The sequence below is a fragment of the Aquarana catesbeiana genome, linkage group LG10 (assembly GCF_042186555.1).
Source record: "Aquarana catesbeiana isolate 2022-GZ linkage group LG10, ASM4218655v1, whole genome shotgun sequence".
Classification (NCBI taxonomy): domain Eukaryota; kingdom Metazoa; phylum Chordata; class Amphibia; order Anura; family Ranidae; genus Aquarana; species Aquarana catesbeiana.
The window spans coordinates 60,464,662-60,487,810 of record NC_133333.1 but is presented as its reverse complement, the minus strand read 5'-3'; the positions used below and the strand labels follow the sequence as shown (position 1 = coordinate 60,487,810).

The following is a 23,149-nucleotide window of genomic DNA, read 5'->3' as shown; positions in this document are numbered from 1 at the left end:
AGTAGAGCATGATCCCCTCCCATCGGCGACTGGGCCGTAGGGCAGTATTCAAACAAGATAACTAACCCCAAACACACCTCCAAGACGACCACTGTCTTGCTAAAGAAGCTGAGGGTAAAGGTTATGGACTGGCCAAGCACGTCTCCAGACCTAAACCCTATCCTCAAACGGAAGGTGGATGAGCGCAATGTCTCTAACATCCACCAGCTCCATGTCGTCATGGAGGAGTAGCAGAGGACTCCAGTGGCAACCTGTAAAGCTCTGGTGAACTCCATGCCCAAGAGGAAGGCAGTGCTGGAAAATAATGGTGGTCACACAAAATTTTGACATTTTAGGCCCAATTTGGATACTCACTTTTGTTGCCAGCAGTTTAGACATTAAAGTGGATGTAAACCCAATGTCATCCTTTCTAAACTACTGCCATAGGGGTTATCTGTAAGGATATACATGCCTCCTGCATGTATCTTTATCTCTCAAATGTCTCCCCTCTGTCTGTTATGAAACCCGAAAAACTGCATATTCTGTGGGTGGGTCGGTTGTCTGGAGCTCGGTGGGTGGAGTTGTGATGTCAGTAGACTCCCCACCCACCTCTACACTCCCCTTGTCAATATGCATTTCTCCTGTGTATTTCTTACACTGAACATCCAGTGAAAAGACAGGAAAGTAACCACAAGACTTCAGCATGCCAAATCATGCTGAGGTGTGGAACAGCCAATCCTTGCAGAGCTGCTGAAGAAAGGAGTGGGGGTGGAAATTAAAAAATAATGCATGTCTTCGGCTAGTGCACGAGATATGTAAATCACCTGTCACTCACAGCAAGGGGGAGGATTTGACAAACTTTTTCTCTATTTGTCAAGATTTATCTTACTGAACAATAAAAGAGGATTGCTCAGAGCTGGATTAACTCTTTGTGGCAAGACTGGGCTGAAATGATAGGAAATCTTATACTCTACATTATGACATAAAAAAAAAAAATTATCGGGTTTGCATCCACTTTAATGGCTGTGTGTTGAGTTATTTTGAGGGGACAGCAAATTTACACTGTTATATAAGCTGTACACTCGCTACTTTACATTGTAGCAAAGTGTCATTTCTTCAGTGTTATCACATGAAAAGGTATAATAAAATATTTACAAAAATGTGAGGGGTGTACTCACTTTTGTTAGATACTGTACATCATATTTAGTGAAGAGAGCTCTAATCCTTACAGACCAAATAAGCCCCACCTGTAAAAATAATTATACCCTTCCAAAACAACCTAAAACCTTCATAGCCAGGAGACAAAGACCGTGTTTCCTTTTATAGTACACCCCCTCTGAAACTACAGGTGTTATTTAACATAAGAGAAATTGAATAAAAATTTAATTCACTGATTTCTGTAAGCTAAAGCAAGTTAACATTACAGAAGCTGACATTTTTTTAACTTATAGAATACAATATACACTTTATTCTCAATCCTGGGACATGAGCCCACCATACAGTGTAAGTGCCAAAGAAAAGATCTGTAAGTGCATATAAACATTAACAGCGGGAAAATTTTAAGCAAGTGCAAGATTTGCTATGAAAAAATGAAGCCCTGTTCAATGGAAGTAGATTAAGTAGCAAAAATGAATTATGCCACTCTTGCCCTGGTGCTGGAAGCCTTGTAGAATTGAGGATAGTAATATCTGATTGAATAGAGAGGTAGCTAACCTTGCAGCATGGCAACTACCCTCATAATTTCCCTGCATTAGAAAATACTACAATGGGTTAGGCGAGACATCAAGTCATTGCCATACAAGACTAAAACATAAGCATCTCTGTACATTTACATCTAAAGCATAACTGGCACTCAGGTCATTGTTCTATAACCAAAGGCTTCTTAGAGTTCTCTAGAGCCTGGCATGGGGTGACTACTTTATAAAAGTCATTGTTGGTGAATTTTTAACCCCACATCTAAACCATTGCTCAACTCCACCAAATGGAGGTTCACCTAAAACTAACCAGTTTCTGAGAAAAAGGATTCATATAATTTAAGCTGGAAAAAGGGATATCTATCCTTTAGGCCAATGCAGGCCTACTATGCAGAACTGTTGTTAGTTTCCCGATCTCTTTGACTGAATAGTGACATCCAGGGAAAGAAAACCCTTATTTTTAAGTTTTTCTTCGTCCTCCTGTTTGGCCCGGGCAGGGCTCTCAAGATCTCCAGATACACGTCTGATGTCCAGTTTATATATGGAACTCAATTCAGTGCTGAACATATAGGAGAGCATGAAGGAGTAATGTGTCTCTAGTCACTCTGGCCTATGTCCTTTACTCATGAACATCCCAAATTTCAGACAGTAATGGTGGCAGTTTTTTGTCCTGTAGGCGCAGAGCAAACACCTGTTCTGAGTGCACACTGCTTAAAGTTCGCAGGCTGACCAGCTTCATTAACATACGAGGAAACATCAGGTGATCCTGTAAAACAAAACAAAAAAGCAAGCTATTGAAAGAGGCAGAACTCCAGTTTATATATTGCTCTTAAAAAAAAAAAAAAAAATGGAGTGTGGAGCAGGTTTATGAACTTTAGGGAAGAGTGACAACTTCTTCACTTTCCTGTGTATGTTGTAGTATTTTATTAAAACTGCTGAAAACAGGGCCAAGTTTATCAGAAATGTAGCAGAGCTCCTGATCGCCACACGTCAATGACACTTTCTTTTTTCTCAAATTTCTAGAAGCGTAATCATTTTCATTCGGGAAAGTCCATTCACTCCAAACAGTGAAAACATTTTTTTAAGTACTTTTGAAAATCTACTAGCTTAGGCCTGAGGCAATCTAGAGTTGCAACTGTGGACTAGGAAACCCAACACTTGTAATATTTAAATAAAGCAATGAAATAAAAGTCCAGGTCACTTAATGTGAACGTTCAGTTCCATGTGATATATAGAGAATATTCTGTATATAGTTGATCTATTGGTTTAAAGTGATATTAAAGTTTTTTTGTTTTTTTTGCTTAAAAATAACCAAACATGTTATACTTACCTGCTCTGTGCGGTGGTTTTGCACAGAGCAGCCCCGATCCTCTGCTCCTGGCCCCTCTCTTCTGCTGAGTGCCCCCACAGCAAGCAGCTTGCTATGAGGGCTCCTGAGATGGGCCGCTGTTCTGTGTGTCCATTCAGACACGGAGGCGCAGCTCAGCCCAGCTCCCTTCTCTCCACAATGGCTCATTGACTTTGATTGACAGTAGCAGGAGTCAATGGTGTCTCAGCCAATGAGAAGGACGAGTCCCGGACTCTCGTGCAACATCGCAGGATCGAGATAGGGCTCAGGGAAGTATGAACCAGGCTCCTGCACACAGGTTTCTTATCTTAATGCATTCTATGACCTTCTGAGTTTAGAACCACTTTAATGCCCCGTACACACAATCCGAAAATCGTACAAAAAAATGCCGCATTCTAATCGATCGTACGATAATCGGATCGTTAGTACAGAGCTTTCGAGAGCCGAACAGGACAGTTCATAAGATATTATTCTATCGGACATGCACGGAAATTTTTTCCGTACAATGCCAGATCGTACGATTTTCGTTTAATCAGTACAGCTATCGTTCGAAAATGCAATACAAATGCATTGCAACACATGACATCACTTCCAAATTTTTATTCTGTCGTACGGGAATTTTCAGGAGTTTAGTAAACCCATCAGATTGGACGTGAGATTAGCATGCAAACAAAAACGGACGATCATTCGTCCGATAATCGGATCGTGTGTACGGGGCTTAAGCTGATCCTTCACAAATCAGTAAGCGTATATGCATTCCATCTGTTTAAAGCATACAAATTAGGAACCACACAGTCACATTAAAACTTCTGATCTAGATACTTTGTTTGGAAATGACTGAATAAAAGTAGTTAGCTAAACAACCAGCATAACTACAAGAACTTGCATTTTCAGAAGAAAAGATTACTAATGGCAACTTTCATTTTTCTCTAATGGGAGAAGCCCCTAGTGCTAAATCTGAAAAAAAAATAGGATTTTACAGGTAAACCAAAAATCCTTTCTTGGAGTGCATCACAAGACACAGAGGGCTTCATATTCATGACTACCTGAGTTATTCTGCTACCTTCAAGTGAATGGATACTGGCTAAAGCCTTGTACACGCCACTATTTTTATTTTGCTCAACCCAGTGGGTTGAACGAAAATAAAAACTGACAACTCAGGTCAAAGCCACTGTACTAACAACCCAATGTTAGTACAGCGATCTCCCCTGCTGTGCTATTGTGTTCTGACGGGATCCCCCCCCCCCCCCCCCCCCCCCGGCAGAAGACTCTGGTCAGGAGTCAGTCAGCAGAATTTTTCGGTCACGACCCTTCGACAGCAGCCAGCCGACTGCCATACACACAAGCCGAATGAATCGGCCGATGCTGCCCAAAATTTGGCCCATGTGTACTAGGTTTAAAAAAGGCAGGAATCCCTGCCCAGCCTTAACCCCTCCCAGCCGCATTCTACATTTTACAAGTAAACCAGAAATCCAAATTCCTTACACTTACATCACAGGACACAGAGGACTTCATATTCATGGCTACCTGGCATGTTCCAAAGCACTAAACATGAGGGGTGGACAACACAGCAACAGGGCCAAACAAGCACAACAAGGTCACCTGCAAGACTTTTCACCTAAAATGGTCATCTTTAGTAGCATGATCATCTACTTGTTAGAATCTAGCAAGCAAGAAGAGAAGACCAGGTAGCAGTCTTACAGACTAGAAGAGAAGCTTGATATTGAATAGCCCAGGAAGCAGACACTTCTGGTGAAATGAGCTTTGACCAGGAAAGTCTGCCCCTAGATACTATAGGCCTAAGAGATGAGCCAAGGAATCCACCTAGAAATAGTGGATTGAGATGCAGCCTGACCCTTCCAAGGACCCCTCAGGCAGAACATACAAGGAATCAGACTGTTGAACAGAAGCTGTAGACTTTAGGTAAATTTGAACATCTGGAACAACAACAAAAGAGTGAAGCACCTGTTCCTTGGGATGCTTAGGATTAGGTAAAAAAAAAAGCAGGTAACACAATGTCCTGATTAAGGTGGAATGAAAAGATCGGAAATGGTTGCTTGAAAGAAAAGTGCAGCAAGACCCTACGAACTGAAGACACTCTTTTGCATAAGGAGCAACAATTGAATCTCCAGGTGATGAAAAGGGGGGTTTAAAAGGAGAGGTCTACAAAAAGGACAAGACCAATTTAAAATCCTTGGAGAAAGAGGGGCCACATAAGCGGAACAATCTGTGTGACACCCTTCAAGGATAAAGAGGTGATAGGTCTTTGAAACATAACAGCTAAGGCAAAGATCTATTCCTTGATTGTACACAAAGAAACAACTCCACACCAGCTTGGAAAAAGACATATGTATGGTGGGCCATCTCCCTAATGGTTGACTTTCTTGGCTTGAGGAAGGTAGAGATTATAGAGTCAGAAGCATCCTTAGACCCTGCGACAGCAAATGTAGCTGATCTGGAAGAGCCAACAGCTTGTCTGCCATGAGATTTATGATGTCTGCATACCACGTTCTTCTTGATCAAGCAGGTGCAATCAGAATCATATTGTTTAGGTAATATCCCTTTGCCTATCGGGGGATCAGGAATTATTTTTTTTCCCCTGCTGTAGCAAATTGGATCATGCTTTGCTGGGGTTTTTCGCCTTCCTCTGGATCAACTGTAGGTAGAGGATTGTGTATATGGGATTGTATGTTTGTTTTTTGTTTTTTTTATTGGTTAAACTAGATGGACTTGTGTCTTTTTTTTAACCTAATTATGTAATCAGCAGAATGCCCTCCACCTTTGTCCCGTGCAACAGACAAAAAAGAAGCTGCAGTGGAGTGAACGCATAGATCAGGGAAACATTATCCCAAGGCATCACCAGGGCATCTACCCCAAATGCCTGAGAATCCCTGGTTCATGTACAAACCTGTGAAGTATGTTGCTAAATCTGGACGCCAGGAGATCAACATCTGGTGCCCAAGACAAAATCTCTTTGAAGACCTCTAGGTGAAGGGCCTATTCTCCTAGATTCAGCTGCTGAGTAACTCTATCTGCAATGTTTCCACGCAGGATCTATTCACAGCAAAGAGGGCCGGAAAGTGAAGTTTTGTCAAGGAAAATATCAGATCCACTTCTAAATAGCATGATTTCTTGTCCCTCTTTGATGGATAATATACACTACAGCTGTGGCATTGTCCAGCAGCATCTGATGGGGAGGTCCTGAAGATGGTCAGGTAGATGTGAGCTAGCTGAATTGCCTGAAGTACCAGGATGCTAATCTGCAACTTCCGCTCCTCTGATGACCACATTCTTCAGAAAATCTTCCCAGCCCAGAAGGCTGGCATTTGTAATCAAAACCGTTTTATTTATTGCAAGGAAAGACTTCCTGGTATCCAGCATCTATCTGGATATCTACATTCCTGTCTTTAAAATGGAGTTCCACCCAAAAGTGGAACTTCTGCTTCTTTGCTCCCCCCCCAGTGCCACATTTGGCACATTTCAGGGGGGGAGGGGGGGGGGGGGGAACAGGTCCCTGTCCCCACTTCTGGGAGAAGGCGCTGAAAGTTTATTTACAGGTTAAGGCCGCAAATTCAGAGACCCTTCGAGCGGAGGTGCAATGAGAAAGGACACCCTGTAAATACACTGCTTTTTCTTCTCTGGAAGTGGCCCAGATTTTGTAGTAATCTGGGCCACTCTGCGTTTGTAGGGGTATAGTAGCCGTTAAGAAGGATATCACTTTTTTTTTTTTTTTTGTATAATTTATGATTCAGTTTTTTTTTAAATATATGAAATAAAAACTTTGTAATTTTAAACCTTTTTTAATGTCAAATGACAGTACTGATAAAATCCTCACCCTACCCGTTTGCTTCTATTCATACAAACATGAGTGGAAATGCTTTTAACTAATAAATGGAATTACGCTATGTGGATCTCTTTTGCCATTTTAGCCACAAATTTAATTCCCCAAACACTGAGAAGGACAAGGACCAGCATACCTATAAAGCGCATCTGACTCCTGTCATTGGGGGTCCATAGCAGCTGGTGAGTGAGTGGGCACACTGAAGGAGAGCACAAACTGCACTTTATTTGAATCTATGGCACTTTTTCACGATAGAAAACTTTATTTCACAATCGTGAAGACTTAATATCACAGACTTTTCTATGAATATTATGTTGATGCATTTATGTATTATTCATTTATATATTGTTGATTACTAGGTATTATTTGGTTTAAACATTAATCAGGAAGTCTAATAGGGGGTAGAATCCCAAATTCTGGGCAGTGCTCTACACAAGTTAATCCAATGAGAGGCCATTGGTTTCTGAAACAAAATAGCTCAGAACCAAGATTTGCCCTTTGATAGTACTCAGGGCCAGATGCTGATCTAGACCAGAATAGATGAAGGACAAGATGCGTCCCATGGAATACTTCCTAGGATGAAATTTCCTGGTCTTACTCTGTGCAAAATGCGTTTAGCAGGTGCGATGATACACTTTGTGAGAAGCTGATTTCATAGCATTCAAGAGGGTAGGAATGACTGAAACCGATAAAACCCAGGTCCTAAAGGGACGGGCGCCTAACGGCCATGTTGTTATGATGGCCATGAAGCAGAATGGTGGACCAACCCTTGCACATAAACTTTAATGGCATCCCAGTCTTATACCTGCAAAGGGTGGGCTAACCCTATGGACTAACAGCTTCAACTCTTCTGAAAAGGCTGTCCAGAAGGTTTAGGAGTGTGTCTATGGGAATGTTTGACTATTCTTCCAGATGCGCATTTGTGAGGTCAGGCACTGATGTGGCTGAGAAGGCCTGGCTCGTAGTCTCCATGCTAATTTATCCCAATTGTGTTCAATCGGTTTGAGGTCAGGACTTTGTGCAGGCCAATAAAGTTCCTCCACCCAAAACTTGCTCATCTGTGTCTTTATGGACCTTGCTTTGTGCACTGGTCCAAATCATTTGGTGGAGGTGAGATTATGGTGTGGGGTTGTTTTTCAGGTGTTGGGCCTGGTCCCTTAGTTCCAGTGAAGGCGTCAGCATACCAAGAAGCTTTGGACAATTTCATTCTCCCAACATTGTGGGGACAGTTTGGGGATGACCCTTTCCTATTCCAACATGCCTGCGCACCAGTACACAAAGCAAGGTCCAAAAAGACATGGATGAGCGAGTTTGGGGTGGAGGAACTTGACTGGCCTGCAGAAAGTCCTGACTTCAACCTGATAGAACACCTTTGGGTTGAATTAGAGCGGTGACTGCGAGCAAGGCCTTCTCTATCCACATCAGTGCCTGACCTCACAAATGCGTTTCTGGAAGAATGGTCAAACATTCCCATAGACACACTCCTAAACCTTGTGGACAGGCTTCCAGAAGAGTTGAAGCTATTATAGCTGCAAAGGGCGAATGCAATACTTCTGACATCTTCTTGATAATTGATGTAGGCCATGGCAATTTCTGACTAGCTTCTTAACTGGTGACCTCACAACTGAAGGGTCCTGCATTGAAGAGACACCTGAATCACCCTGAGTTCCAGGATGTTGATGGAAAGACAGGCTTTCTGCAATGACCAAGTCCCCTGCATCAATAGGGCATTTAGGACTCTTTCCCAGACCAATAGGGCTGGCACCCATCCTGAGAAATTTCTACGTCTTTGGTGGAAAGGGTTTCCCTGATTCCAACGTTGAATTGGAAATCCATCACATCAGGCCAAGTCTGACCTTGCAGGTCAGACACATGGAGTGGACCAAAAACCAAGACTGGTTGTCTCACACTACCAGGATGTTGCTTTACAATAGTCTAGAGCAGTGATGGTGAACCTTGGCACTCCAGATGTTTTTGAACTACATTTCCCATGATGCTCTTGCACTCTGCAGTGTAGTTGAGCATCATGGGAAATGTAGTTTCAAAACATCTGGAGTGCCAAGGGTCGCCATCACTGGTCTAGAGTGAAACTGGGTCTTTGACACTGTTCCAAAGGAGGCTACCATAAGCCCCAAGCCCCTTATGCAGGTATGGATCGAGGGTCAACCCTGGGACCAAAGGGCCTGAGAACATGAGCGGAGAGACAGAGTTTTGTCCTTGTCCTCTGAATCAACTGTGGGTAGAGGAATGTATTATTTTTTTTTTTCTTTCATGAAGATAGTTTTTCCTTTTACTGGTTAAACTAGATGGACTTGGTGTCTTTTTTTCAACCAGACTATGTAACTATGTCCTGGAACTGGAAGCTCTAGGACAGGACTGTATCCAATGTCATGTCCAGGTAATCCAATCAGTGAGCCAGTACCAGCGAAGGCTTCCGAAGGCTGAGGATCTGACCAAATCTCTGCAGGAAGCTGCACTGTCCACTAAACATCAGCTGACACGTAAAGGGAGGACTGATCCTTTAGGAAAAGATCATACAGATAACCCATAACTTGTCTTCCCTGAGAATGAAACACAGGGAAGGGGCATAAATAAGCCAAAGGTAAGGGTGACAAACTGGTAACACAGAACACATGCTGGTAAAAAAGAAAATGGTAATGTGCAAATAAGCATGCCGGATTTCCACTGAGGCCAGAAAATGCCTCGAAAGGAAAGAGGCAATGACCCAGCTGGCTAATTGTGGAACTAAAGGAGGCAATGACTGAGCTGGCTGATTGTATATCTGCCCAGATGCTGTAGCAGAAAATTCCTCCTTTTACAGTTGAGAGGAAAGCATACTAGGGCCCTGTGAAGAGAGACTTACCACAGCAGATGTCTTCACCCTCTAGGCAGGATTTATAGGTACCTGACTCTTAGGATATTTAGAGACAGAGCTTCCCCAATTGCAAACCATGGCCCTAGACCTGTATAGCACCTTGCAGCTAACACAACGAGATGCACGAGCAATGGGGCACTATTCCTCCCACTGACACAAACGATGGGGCATAATTCCTCCCACTGACACAAACGATGGGGCACTATTCCTCCCACTGACACCAACGGGCACTATTCTTCCCACTGACACCAACAATGAGGCACTAAATCTTCCCATGGACACCAATAATAGGGCACTGTTCCTCCCACTGACACCAGTGATGGGGCACTATCCCCCCCCCCCCCCTCCCATACCAAACATGCATGGTTTACTCCCACTGACGCCAGGACAATTTTTACTCCCAATGGCCACAGTCTGGCCCCCCTAAACTGACCCTTGGTTTAGAAAGTTTGGAGACTCCTGGTCTAAAGCATGCAGGGCCATGCACAGTACCTAGCAGAATCCAGAGTAGGGCATGAGCTGCATCTAGAGGCAGTCTCAGAGCAGTGAGTGAACAGTATGCAGTGGTAGGGCAATGAGCAGCATGTAATGAAGTTTGTTTTGTGAGCAGTATTTAATGGCAGTGTAGTGATCCATATGTAGGGGCAACAGTTCTTCTCATATACCTGAGGTCTCTTGATACGAGTGTAGGAGTGCAGAGCTTCCACATATGGTAGCTGGAGATTCTCTACGAGCTGGTGATTCTGCACATTTGGTCTGTCAGCAGAAAAGATGTTGATTGCTATAAGTAGAGCATACTCTGCATCATCCAACTGCATCTGCCTCATTCCACGTGAGAACTCAAAAATGGGGTTTATAAACTCCACCTGTAGTCCTAAATATAGAAGAAACAATATTACAGTTTTTTAAAAAATCGGTTTAAATAGCATCTTAACCGCACTCACTTAAAACCAGACCTATAGTCTAAACCATTTCTCTTAAAGTGGTATTAAACTCAAAAGCAAATATTATTATATTGCACCTTAAGATTTCCTAAATGTGATGGCTGCATTGATTTTCCTTTTTTAGGGTTTCTATCTTCTATTTTCACCTGGTGATCCAACCAGTAAGTCTGTTTCTACACAGAACAAGCTGTCCAGCAGAATAGATCAATCACAGGGATGAGGCACACCATTTATGGGCGCTTACAATGATCAGTTTCTAGTTAATTATGTAAAATCTTTATCCTAAAAGGAAAAAAAAAGTTTGCTGTAACTGCTTATAAAGTACTAGCTGGAGTTTGGCTTCAATTTGTTAGTGTATTTAAATCTGCCCCCGTGCTCATTCATCCAGAGTGGGGGTATATGAATACAGGAGGTGTGTTACTGGCCAGATCACCAGGTGAAAACAGAGGGGAAAAAGCCTAAGAAAAGAAAACTGATGCTGGCTGCTCTAATAATTTTTGGTTTGAGGTTTAATACCACTTTAAATATGAACACTGGATCTTACATTTGGCAGAGACCACGTGACATGTAACTTACTACTCTGTTATGCAAAAAACACATTCAACCAGGAAATCTGTGCTTGCCCATCCCACTTTTTTTTGCTAATGAGCCTCCCTATTTGTCTTTGAGGTCATCCATCATATTGCTAGACAAATAAGCAGGCCTGGTAGAAGGGAACCAGGGGCAAGCATTTCATAGTTGAAGCTGTTGCTTGCTGCAGAACAAAACAGTTTTCAGGGCTCTGGCAGTAAAGTCAGAATTCCTCATATGGAAACTTGACTTCAGTCATTGACAAAGTACCAAGCTGCAAGGCAGCCTGGCAACTAGCTTTTTCAGAATAGGTCAGTAAAGGCGGTCTTTGACATGCACCATCCTCCGTAATACAGGATACAAAGCATTAGGACTTTAAACTTGTACTAGGTTTATTATCTTAATCCTATTGTATTGTATTGTATTATAACTGTATTGTCTCCCTTTTATATTGTAAAGCGCTGCGTAAACTGTTGGCGCTTATAAATCCTGAATAATAATAATAATTACACTTGGACATACCATACACCAGAGATATGCAATTAGCGGACCTCCAGCTGTTGCAAAACTACAAGTCCCATCATGCCTCTGCCTCTGGGTGTCATGCTTGTGGCTGTCAGAGTCTTGCTTTGCCTCATGGGACTTGTAGTTCTGCAACAGCTGGAGGTCCGCTATTTTCATATCCCTGCCATACACTTTTTTTTTTTTTTTTTATATCTTTTTGGGTCTATTATTGTGTTAAATTATACCTGCATCTGAATGACTACTATATACCTTGCTTGAATGACACAATTTGTTCGACAAGGATTCTCTGTCATAATGTAAATGCTCAAGGCTTCAGCAGGTTGTATACCTTTATGTTATGTATGTGTAGCAATACTTTTGTATCTCATACAATGTGAACACGTGTAGAACTTGTTTATGAAAAATTTACACTGAGGCCCCTTTCACACTGGGGCGGTAGGGGGTGTCGGCGGTAAAACAGCGCTATATTTAGCGCTGTCTTACCGCGTTATTCGGCCGCTAGCGGTGCAGTTTTAACCCCCCGCTGGCGGCCGAAAAAGGGTTAAAACCCCTCGTATAGCGCGGCTATTGCCGCGGTATAGCCGCGCTGTCCCATTGATTTCAATGGGCAGGAGCGGTGAATACACCGCTCCTTCACAGCTCCAAAGAAGCGGCTGACAGGAGATTTTTTCTTCTCCTGCCAGCGCACCGCTTCAGTGTGAAAGCCCTCGGGCTTTCACACTGAACAAACAGCGGAGGCTGTTTAGGGGCGGTTTGCAGGCGCTATTTTTAGCGCAATAACGCCTGCAAACCGCCCCAGTGTGAAAGGGGTCTAAAGATTACCTGATTTTTTTTTTTTTCTTGTGAGAGGAACCTTTTCTGCTCAATTGGGGGGGGGGGCTAGAATGTGAAGCCAGGGGGCTCCACTGGGACATAGGGATTGATCTTACAGCTAATGAAGATTCTTTCAAATACTACAAGCTGCCTGCAAGTAGGAATCATGCATACTTAGGCACATCTAAAGCAATATAAAGTTCACATTATGGTGCAATTCCTTTACCGATAAGGTAACATTAACTCCAGCACCACTGGAGCAAATTGGATCATGCTTTATTGGGGTTTTTCTGCATTCCTCTGGATCAACTGTAGGATTGTTTTTCGTTTTTTTTGTGAGGGTGCACTGGAAGGTCTTTTTCAACCCAACTAATTATGTAACTGATCTACCCCTGTGTATACAGCAGCTGCAAGAAGTCAGGTTGTGAAAAACTAATGGTATCAAGGAAGTCAGGTTGTAAAAATGACTGGTATCAGTCTAAGTGACATTCAAAAAAAAAGAAAACTGCAATGTTTACCAATTAAGTTCTCTTTATGAGGAGGCCTGACAGATATACTATATGGCCAAACAGTTGTGGAACCTGGCCATCACACCTGTATGAGCTTGCTGGACATCACGTTCCAAAACAATGAGCATTCATATGCAGTACTGTACTTTAACAGTCTCCACTCTTCTAGGAATGCATTCTACATGACTTTGGCGTGTGTGCCCATTCATCCAAAAGAATATTTGTGATGTCAGGTACTGTTGCTGGACAATAAGACTCAGTTGTGTGGTTCTATGTTCCAATTCTTCACAGAAATTATAAACAGATTTAAGGTTTAGAACTCCCCATGTCTTTATTGAGCAGGCTTTATGCACAGGGGTAAGTCATACTGAATCAGAAGGGGACCTTCCCCAATTGTTGCCACAAGTTTGGAAGCACACACAACCGTTTAAAAGGTCTTTGCTGACTTATAAACCTAGGAGATGTCCTAAGAAATTTGAAAAGATCTGGCATTGGTGGCTAGTGTCTAATCTGGGTAAGTAATATTAATGATATGGGAAATTAATTAAGAAATATAATACTGGAGTGAAATGAATATATATAAAATGGGTACCATCTTGGAATAATGTGAAGGAGGTTACGAAGTAAAATAGGGTCTGATGAATGCAGATAGGGAGGGGATGTGTTTTTTTTTTTTTTTTGCACAGCTGTTGGGTGGGTGGGGGGGGGGGGGGGGGGTGTGATGGCAATGTTTTAAGCGTTTTTCTTTTTTTTTTTCTCTTGCTGTAAAATGTGAAAAAAAAACTCAAAAATTAGTTGATTGAAATATAAAAAAAAAAGTGGCTTTTGGCTCTTAATTTGGAGGGATGGCAACATATGTTTGTCCATATAAGTAGGTGTGTCAGTCTGGTGTCCACAAACTTTTGGCCATATACTGTATTTTGTGGTATCTATAAGTCTGATTCCAAAGCAGTAAGGCTTTCCTGTATCACACGGTGAAATGCTTTTGCTGATCAAAACAAACTGTGTTGCCCAAGGCAGCCAGTCTCACCTGCTCGATGGAAGTCATCCTTACTGTATGTAAAGTCCTTCAGAAAAGTTATACATTCAGTCTCATGATTGTAGCGCCTCGCTGTTTCCAGCAGCATTATCTACAATGGAGTTAAACACTATTAGTTTCTGAGGACCACCAGTCGAACTACATAACTTTCATGAACTGGTTTGCAGAACATTCATGGATGATGTATGTAAAAGTTTGTGTGTTTTTGGTTATATACACAGTTAGGTCCACATATATTTGGGCACAGGCACAATTGTGACTCAGTATGCCACCAGAATAAAATTAAAACGAAACAATCCAAATGAATTTGAAGCGCAGACTTTCAGCTTTAATTCAAGGGGTTGAACATAAGTATAAAAACAGTTCACATCTTAGGAACCGCAACCATTTTTATACACAGTCCCCCCTCCCTTTTCAGGGGCTCAAATGTAATTGGACAAATTAATATAATCATAAATAAAATGTTTATTTTTAATATTTTGTTACGAATACTTTACTGGCGATGAGTGCCTGAAGTCTGAAACCCATGGACATTACCAAAGACTGGGTTTCCTCCTTTCTGATGCTTTGCCAGGCTCTAACTGCAGCTGTCTTCTGTTCTTTGTAGGTCTTTCTGCCTTTAGTTTTGCCTTCAGCAAGTGAAATGCATGCTCAATTAGGTTGAGATCAGGTGATTGACTGGTCATTGCAGAATATTCCACTTCTTTTCCTTCAAAAGCTCCTGGGTTGCTTTTGCAGTGTGTTTTGGATCATTGTCCACCTGTACTATGAAGCGCTGTCCAATCAACTTTGCTGCATTTTGCTGAATCTGGGCTCACAGTATATCTCTTAACACTGCAGAATTCACCTGGCTGCTTCTGTCACATTATCAATAAACACCAATGACCCAGCGCCATGCATGCCCATGCCATCACACTGCCTGCACCATGTTTTACAGATGACGTTGTGTGCTCTAGATCATGAGCTGTTCCAAGCCTTCTCCACGCTTTTTTCTTCCCGTCATTCTGGTACAGATTAATCTTAGTTTCATCCATCCAAAGAATGCTTTTCCAGAACTGGTCTGGGGTTTTTTGGCAAAGTCTAATCTGGCTTTTCTATTCTTCAGGCTTATGAATGGTTTCCACCTTGTGGTGAACCTTCTGTATTTGCTCGCGTAAAGTCTTCTCTTGATTATTGACTGACAATGATGCATGAAAAATTAGGAATAAAAACCAACAAATGATACGCTCACCTCCAGGAGGGTGTCCTTCATTTGTCTGGATGTTGTGAATGGGTTATTCTTTACCATAGAGAGGATCCTGCGATCATCCACCACTGTTGTCGTTCAGGCATTTTTATGTTGCTGAGCTCACCAGTGCATTCTTTCCTCACAATGTATCAACCCGTTGATTTGGCCACTCCTAATGTTGCTACTGTCTCTCTGACGGATTTGTTTAGTTTTTGATGCTTTACAATGGCCTGTTTCACTTGCATGGACAGCTCATTTGAACGCATGATGTAGGTTCACAGCAATAAATTCCAAATGCAAATACCATACTTAAGCTGGCCATACACCATACAATTTTCCTGTTCAATTTTCTTTAGATTTACCTTCAACTATGTAGTACAAGGGCCTGCCTGATTGCATCCAAATTGAAAGTCTTTAGGTTTGACCTCCTATTATATGGTTTTGGTAAATCTAAAGGAAAGTTGAACAGGAAAATTGAATAGTGTATGGCCAGCCTTAGAATCAACTCCAGACCTTTTACCTGCTTGATTAATTAAGAAATAATGAAGGAATAGCCCAAACCTGGCCATAAAACAGCTTTTGATTCAATTGTCCAATTACTTTTGATCCCTTGGAAAAAAAAAGGGGGGGGGGGTGCTATTCTTAAGAGCTGTAATTCCTAAACCCTTCCTGATTTGGATGTACATACCCTCAAATTAAACCTGAGAGTGTGCACTTTCAGCCCATATCTATTATATAACTATAGCTTGAATGTGTTTTGGTAAATACCTGAAAAAAACTAAAATTGTGCCTGTGTCCAAATATATATGGCCCTAACTGTATTTGACATGTTTTACTTAAAGTAAACCTAACATTCAGGGCTCCATGGCCATTAAACTTCCCAGTGACCCCCTGCTGTTCGCACATCTTGTAGTATATAAAAAAAAATGTATTTCCATCTGTGTTGCTGTGGGAAAGTTGGAAATTTAAACTCCTTGTCTGGGGAAACTGTTGTCACAGGAACAGAAATTAAAAGGTAAATCTCTCTACCAGAATTCCAGTGAGCAGTAAAAATCAAATAGGGGGTTCTAACCCTTTCCAACTTTATCCAAAGTTATAAAGAAAAAATGGCTAGACATACACTTTCAGTCTCAATTACCACATGTATAAAGGTTCACAGGGTTCTAATCCTTCCATGCTCTATCCAAAATAGAAAAAAAAATGGCTAGACACATTTTAAGAGTCTTAACCACCTGCACCAGTATTGTGCTTTTTTTGATGACTTTGCTGCCTGGCTACCCTACTTTCTCTCCTCTAAAATACCCACTCTCATTCTTGGTGACTTCAACATCCCTGTCAATGTTAACAGCCCAGCTACAGCTCAACTTCACCTCATCTTTTGACCTAACCCAATGGACACACACTTCCACTCACTCCAATGTATTCCATCTCTGCACTCCTGGCAACCTCATCAACACCCCCTTTCCTCTCTCTGATCACAACCTCATCCGTTTCACTGTATACTTGCCTCCTACCACCTATCACTCCAAGCAGCAAACTATTACCTGCAGGAACCTTTGCCACTTTAACCCTTCTCTTCTCTATTCTGCTACGGACCACCTATATGCCAATCTCTCCCCTGTCCTGTCATGACAGGGCCTCCTCTGTCTACAACAGCTCAATCTCACCATCACTGGACGTACTTGCTCCTCTAACTACATGCAGAATCGGGCCCCAACCGTTACAACCATGGCAAACTGACAACACTAGAAATCCCGAGAGACATTGCTTTGCTCTTGAACGACTGTGGCATAAAACCAAATGCCTGCAGGACTTCCCCCTATATAAATCTGTCCTCCTAAGATACAATTCCTGCCTCCATGCTGCCAAACAAGCCTACTATGTCTCTCTCATTAATACCTTATCATCCAGTCCCCGTTGGCTGTTCTCAACCTTTAACGCTCTGCTTCGCCCCCCACCCCCTCTACCCACTAAATCACTCACTGCCCAAGAGATTGCCAGTCACTTCAAAGACAAGATTGATGCAATATGTGAAGACACCTCCACTGTGTGTACATTTTCCCCACTCAACATACCTTGCCTAACAGCACAGTCAACACTCTCCTCTTTTGAACTGGCCATTACTGAAGAGGTTACAAAACTAGTCCCCTGGATTCTGTTCCCTCACAACTTCTACGGTCACCCTCTTATTCTATCCTATGCTCCCTCACTCACATCTTCAATCTCTCCCTCTCTAGTGGCACCTTCCCCCTCCCCTCTAAAACAAGGGCAGATCACCCCCCTTACAAAGCCCTCACTAGACCTCACCAACCTGAACCACTTAAGACCCATCCCTATGCTCCCATTCACCTCTAAACTTCTAGAACGCTTAGTCTATAACCATCTTCATTCATACAAAAATAACATTTTTGACCCCTTAGTCTGGCTTTTGCTCGCAGAACTCCAAAGAAACTGCCTTACTAAAATTCACTAACAATTTACTAACTGCTAAAACCAACGGCCACTACTCTATACTTCTCCTGCTTGACCTCTCTTTGATACTGTTGACCACCCACTCCTTCTCAATAAACTCCATTCCCTTGGCCTCCAAGATTCTGCTACATTGTGGTTCTCCTACCTATCACAGCGTTCCTTCAGTGTTACCTACAACTCTGTCTCCTCCTCTCCATTGCCCCTTTCTGTGGGGGTCCCCCAAGGCTCTGTTCTTGGACCCCTTCTCTATCTCCACCTCCTCCCTTGGTCACTTGATAACCGGCCACGGCTTCCAATACGATCTATACGCTGATGACACCCAAATCAATCTGTCTACTCCTCACCTCACTCCTGTCTCCTCCTGCATTACTAACTGTCATATCAGCATGGATGTCGCACCACTTCCTTAAACTAAATCTCTCTAAAACTGAGCTGGTAATATTCACCCCTGCCCGTGCCCCCCTCCATGACTTTTGCATCAAAATCAATAATGCAACCATAAATCCCTCCCCTCATGCCAGGGTACTAGGTGTAATCCTAGACTCTGACCTGTCCTTTCAGCCCCAAATCCAAATGCTGTCGAAAGCTTGTAGACTTCACCTCTGTAACATCTCTAAAATATGCCCCTTTTTAACAAATTAGACCACCAAGCTACTCATTCACTCCCTTGTTATCTCTCGCGTTGACTATTGCAACTCCCTTCCATTGGCCTACATCTCCATAGGCAATCCCCTCCTCAGTCTATCATGAATGCTGCTGCCAGACTTATCCACCTTACCAACCACTCAGTGTCTGCCACCCCTCTCCGCCAATCCCTACACTGGCTCCCGATCGCCCAGCGAATTAAATTCAAAATACTAACCACAACATACAAAGCCATTCACAACTCTGCCCCGAGCTACATCACCAAACTTGTCTACAAATATCACCCAAACCATCCTCTACGCTCCTCTCAAGACCTCCTACTCTCAAGCTCCCTTTGTCTCCTCCTCCCATGTTCATCTCCAGGATTTCTCCAGAGCCTCTCCCATCCTCTGGAACGCTCTACCTCAACCTGTCCGGCTATCTGATACTCTAGCGGCCTTCAGGCAATCCCCAAAGACTCATCTCTTCAGGGAAGCCTATCACACCTCCAGCTAATTTGCTAATCTTTTACCACTTCCATCAGCTCATTCCCCACAGTTACAACCTTTTGTTTCACGTGCCCCACCCTATTCGATTGTAAGCTCTTCTGAACAGAGCCCTCTTAATTCTGTTGTATTTTATCTGTTCTGTCACCCTTTTATATTGTAAAGTGCTATGCAAACTGTTGCTGCTTTATAAATTCTGTATAATAATATATAAGGCTGTCCTTCCTTGACAGTTCTCTCACTTAATGAGGGGAGAATTCCGCACAAGATTTACGTGCATCAAAGCCCTGGTAGAGCTGGGTGTTTCATAGCTCCTATGCACAGGTACAATTGTAAATGCAGATGTTGGGGCCAATAGCCTAAGTGTGATAACTGTTTTTTTTCTAGATGTCAGACATGTTGCAGCAGTCAGGTGGTGTTCCTACCACAAATGAAGCTAACCACAAGCTCCTTACCTGGGGCCCATGACTGAAAGAAAGCCTTCCATGTACAGTTGCATATACCTCGCAGCAAATGGGCTAGCAAGCCTGTAGCATAGCATCAATCACTGCAACATAAAGGCCCTCTCTCTTTCACAAACACCTTTCCATTAAAGCCAGCAACTAAAAAGCAGTGTGCATCATCGAGCTGCGGATGGGTTCTGGAGTGGCCACAAGGCATCTGTGCCCAAAGTCAGAGAATTGCGTTTTTTGCCCAGTTTGGAGCTATCCGAGTGGTGTGAATTCTTTCTAATTCAGTCATCTGCAGGAGTTAAAATACAAGCTTCAGTGGCAGAGTATTTCACCCATCAAGCGACCACAGCATTTATTGCTATAGGAAACACATGATGGAGAGAACATTCTCCAGGATCAAGACAATGAGAACTCGGAAACTCCCCCAGCCATTTCTCCACTCCTGCTAAATGATGGACCACTGAGAGAGCTGGAACCCGACTTTTTGCTCAAGCTTCTTGTGCCAGATTGACTACTTATGTATGCCACAGCCGTGGCATTGTCAAAATTACACCTCACCAGATGGCCATCCATCTGCTGTTTTCAATACAGAAGGGACAGGTGAATCACCCAGATCTCCATCAGAATAACATACCCAGCCAGAAAGGATTGCATCCTTTTTCAGAAAGGACCAACTCAGAGACACCAAGAGCCAGTGAAGCTAGCATAGCCAAGAGAACTATCTTACCAGTATTCCCTTTATAAAGTCCTAGAGTACAACAAGGCTAAGGGGACCGCATTGAAGGAAGAAAAGCTGAATCCCAGGCAGGAAAACAACAACGTGGATGCTCTTTGCAAAGTCCTAGAGCAGAACGGAGCAAAGGGGACTGCCTAAAACAGGGGTAGGCAACCTTGGCCCTCCAGCTATGGTGCAACTACAAGTCCCATGAGACATTGCAAGACCCTGAAAATTACAGGCATGATTCCTAGAGGCAGAGACATGATGGGATTTGTAGTTTCACCACAGCTGGAGTGCCGAGGTCGCCTACTACCCCTGGCCTAAAAGATGAAAACATGTATGGCAGTTCAGGTATAAGTTTGCATAGAGGGGACCTGCGGTTTGTCCGAAATTTTTGGAAAACGAGATCTCAGAGCCTGCTGTATTTCTACTTGTAGGAAAATCCCTGCGGACCTGAAATCCAGGATCAGGCTAAGTACTCCAAACATTACAATGGGACAAGAAAGAACTTTTGTAGATTCAAGAGCCGTCTGAAGCACCTCAGAGAGCATAGAATTATCAGCAGACTGGTCTGCATGTCCAGAGTAGATGCTGCTTTGATAATCAGATTGTTAAAATAGACAATCACCTTAATGCCCCCCTAGTTCCCAGCTGAGCAAGAATCAGAACCTTTTTGAAAGAGGCAAATATGGCGAGAGTACCACAGTCCAGGAGTTCTGATCCTAAACAGCAAAAAGCAGACAGGATTGATGACCAGGGAAAACTGGAAAAATAAAAGATAGCTAGTTTTACCAGCTCCTGATTGTTACTCTGAGACCAGAGCAGTCAGTAATAGCTTAGTCTCAGAGAAATAGACAAAAACAGGTACTCATACATGTGGCAGCACAGCCCAATCCATGATGCCACATATATGCATACACCTGAACTTAATTGTTAATGTGGGAAAACAGCCAAACCACTGACGATAGAGCAGATCACTTCTTAACCAAATTCTTGGAAAAAGGGATATGGGGTGGAAAACCAGTGAAGATAATTAGGGAACACTCTAGCAGAGCACCTAGGCCTGTAGGAACTCTGTATAGTCTCCATAAGAGGAGGTACAGGGGTATTCAATCTTAAGAGTCTCAATAACCACTTGCATAAGGCTGTCCAAGGCTTCTATCTTCCAAGAGCAAACCTCTGACCATTCTCCTTCACTTCAGGGGAAAGAATCCACACCGGACTTGTGTATCTTAGCCAATGCACCTGGAGAAGCAGTTGGGATTACATGCTATTACTCTGTAACAGAGTGGCAATCAGTTGTAGGTACTTCCAACAAAAATAGTGGTCTGAGCAAGGAGCTGGAGACCTAACACAGGACAGTTATGCATGGACTCTGTAAATATATGGATCAGGTGATAAGTATAACACACACACACACAGCACAACAACTACTGCAGCGACTATCCAAATCTGGGAGTCCAGTATTTTCATGGAAGATCTGAAAAGCCAATGCAATGAATATCTAAATCAGAAGTCCAATCTGATACTGTGAAAACAGCTGTGGTGGGGAATTTCCAGTAGCTCATGACAGAAGAGTCTTCAGCTGGAAAGCCTTCTACCTCTTCAGGACACTAAGCTAAATTGTGCTTGAATTGAGTAGATGGGCATAAGCCCTTGTTTTGTCAAGTGTCTGCCTCATAGAGGTGGCAGCTTTACCCATTATTACAAGACTGACTGTATCCCCAAATAAATGCTGGCAAAAAATACAAGGTGCACTGCTGTGTTTTATATTTAGATCTTGTACAGACAGCAAACCAAGATAATCTGATCACTGACATCAGAACTGGGAAAAAGAGTGCTGCTAGGGCACTTGGATGACAAATGTTGTGGTTGCCAAGGAACAGTAGAATGGCTACATGTCTGTGATATTTAACACATTTGACATCCTATGGAAAACTAAAAATCTAACTTACTATTTTAACAGTTTTTATTTTAATCTGGAAAACGCAATATTAGTAAATTGATAGTGGAATTGTGTGACTAGGAATAAGGTTTTTGATAATATTATAGGAACCATTTATACAATGAGATTTTCTGTGTTTTTTTTTAGGACTGCTATATAAAATAGTCATGATTAGCATAGTTTATTACAGAACATTTATTTACAGTTTACCTCTATGGTGGATGCTTTCAAAAGTGCTATCTGATCCTCTCGAGACAATTCCAAAAACCCAGGAACCTGTTTGGCAAAATCCACAATCTCCTGCACAGAGATGATGGCTAACTCAGTAAAGTGAGCAAAGCGTTGTTGGCGAGCTTCTCTGCTGTTGGGGTCATTGGCAAGAGGCCATGGCTGAAAAGAGAGAAATCAAACAGTAGGAGAAATGCAAGATCAGCTATACTGAATGAAGTGAGGATATGAAAGTGATAGAACATTGTCTCATGAGCTCAATATGCATGTGACAAACACTGGTGACTGTCTGAGCAGGACTGGAGCTATTTAAAAGGCACACTAATGTTGAACACTTTACATGTTTTTCTTTGTCTAGTGAAAGCAAATGTACATTACATTGAACACAGTTCTATGTTACCACTATGTACATGTTATGCATAAAGTCTGGTTTGCATCCGCGTCCCTTCATTGTGCTTCCACATAATAATTTTTGGACTTTAGACACTTAGGAAATTTCTGTAGATATTGTATTCCACCTAAAACTAATTTAACATATCCATGGTGATTAGGCCACACCACCAGAACACTATGTAGCAGACATTATTGTGCCCCCAGGAAGACAGACAGATTTCTGGAAAGTTATAATTCCTTTTTTAACATCCTTTAAAATCCTTTCTCCAGCAAATTATTGGGAGGCTCAGTCAAACTTCCATTGATGGGTATAGCTGCTGCTTCAAAAAATTGGACACTAGGCAAAATTAAAGGACACAACCCCATCTAATAGATAAATTACTGCATGTAGTAACAAGACCAGGAATGGCATGCAGTAAGTAGTAACAAGATAACCTATGGGAACA

The 23,149-nt window shown here is 42.5% G+C and overlaps 1 protein-coding gene across 4 annotated transcripts in view; it reads right to left on the bottom strand.

The window, feature by feature from the left end:
- Positions 1–1,345: 1,345 nt before the first annotated feature.
- Positions 1,346–23,149, bottom strand: part of LOC141110718 (oxysterols receptor LXR-beta-like) — a 172,125-nt gene continuing 150,321 nt past the window's right edge. For 3 of the 4 annotated variants that reach the window (XM_073602252.1, XM_073602254.1, XM_073602253.1), the window contains 4 exons: positions 22,293–22,472; positions 14,129–14,228; positions 10,403–10,611; positions 1,346–2,439 (listed from right to left, as the gene is read on the bottom strand). In XM_073602252.1, the coding sequence (XP_073458353.1) occupies positions 2,293–2,439; positions 10,403–10,611; positions 14,129–14,228; positions 22,293–22,472 (636 nt within the window). In that variant the 3' untranslated portion in view covers positions 1,346–2,292. The remainder of the gene's footprint in view (positions 2,440–10,402; positions 10,612–14,128; positions 14,229–22,292; positions 22,473–23,149) is intronic. The other variant, XM_073602255.1, reaches the window with a different exon arrangement.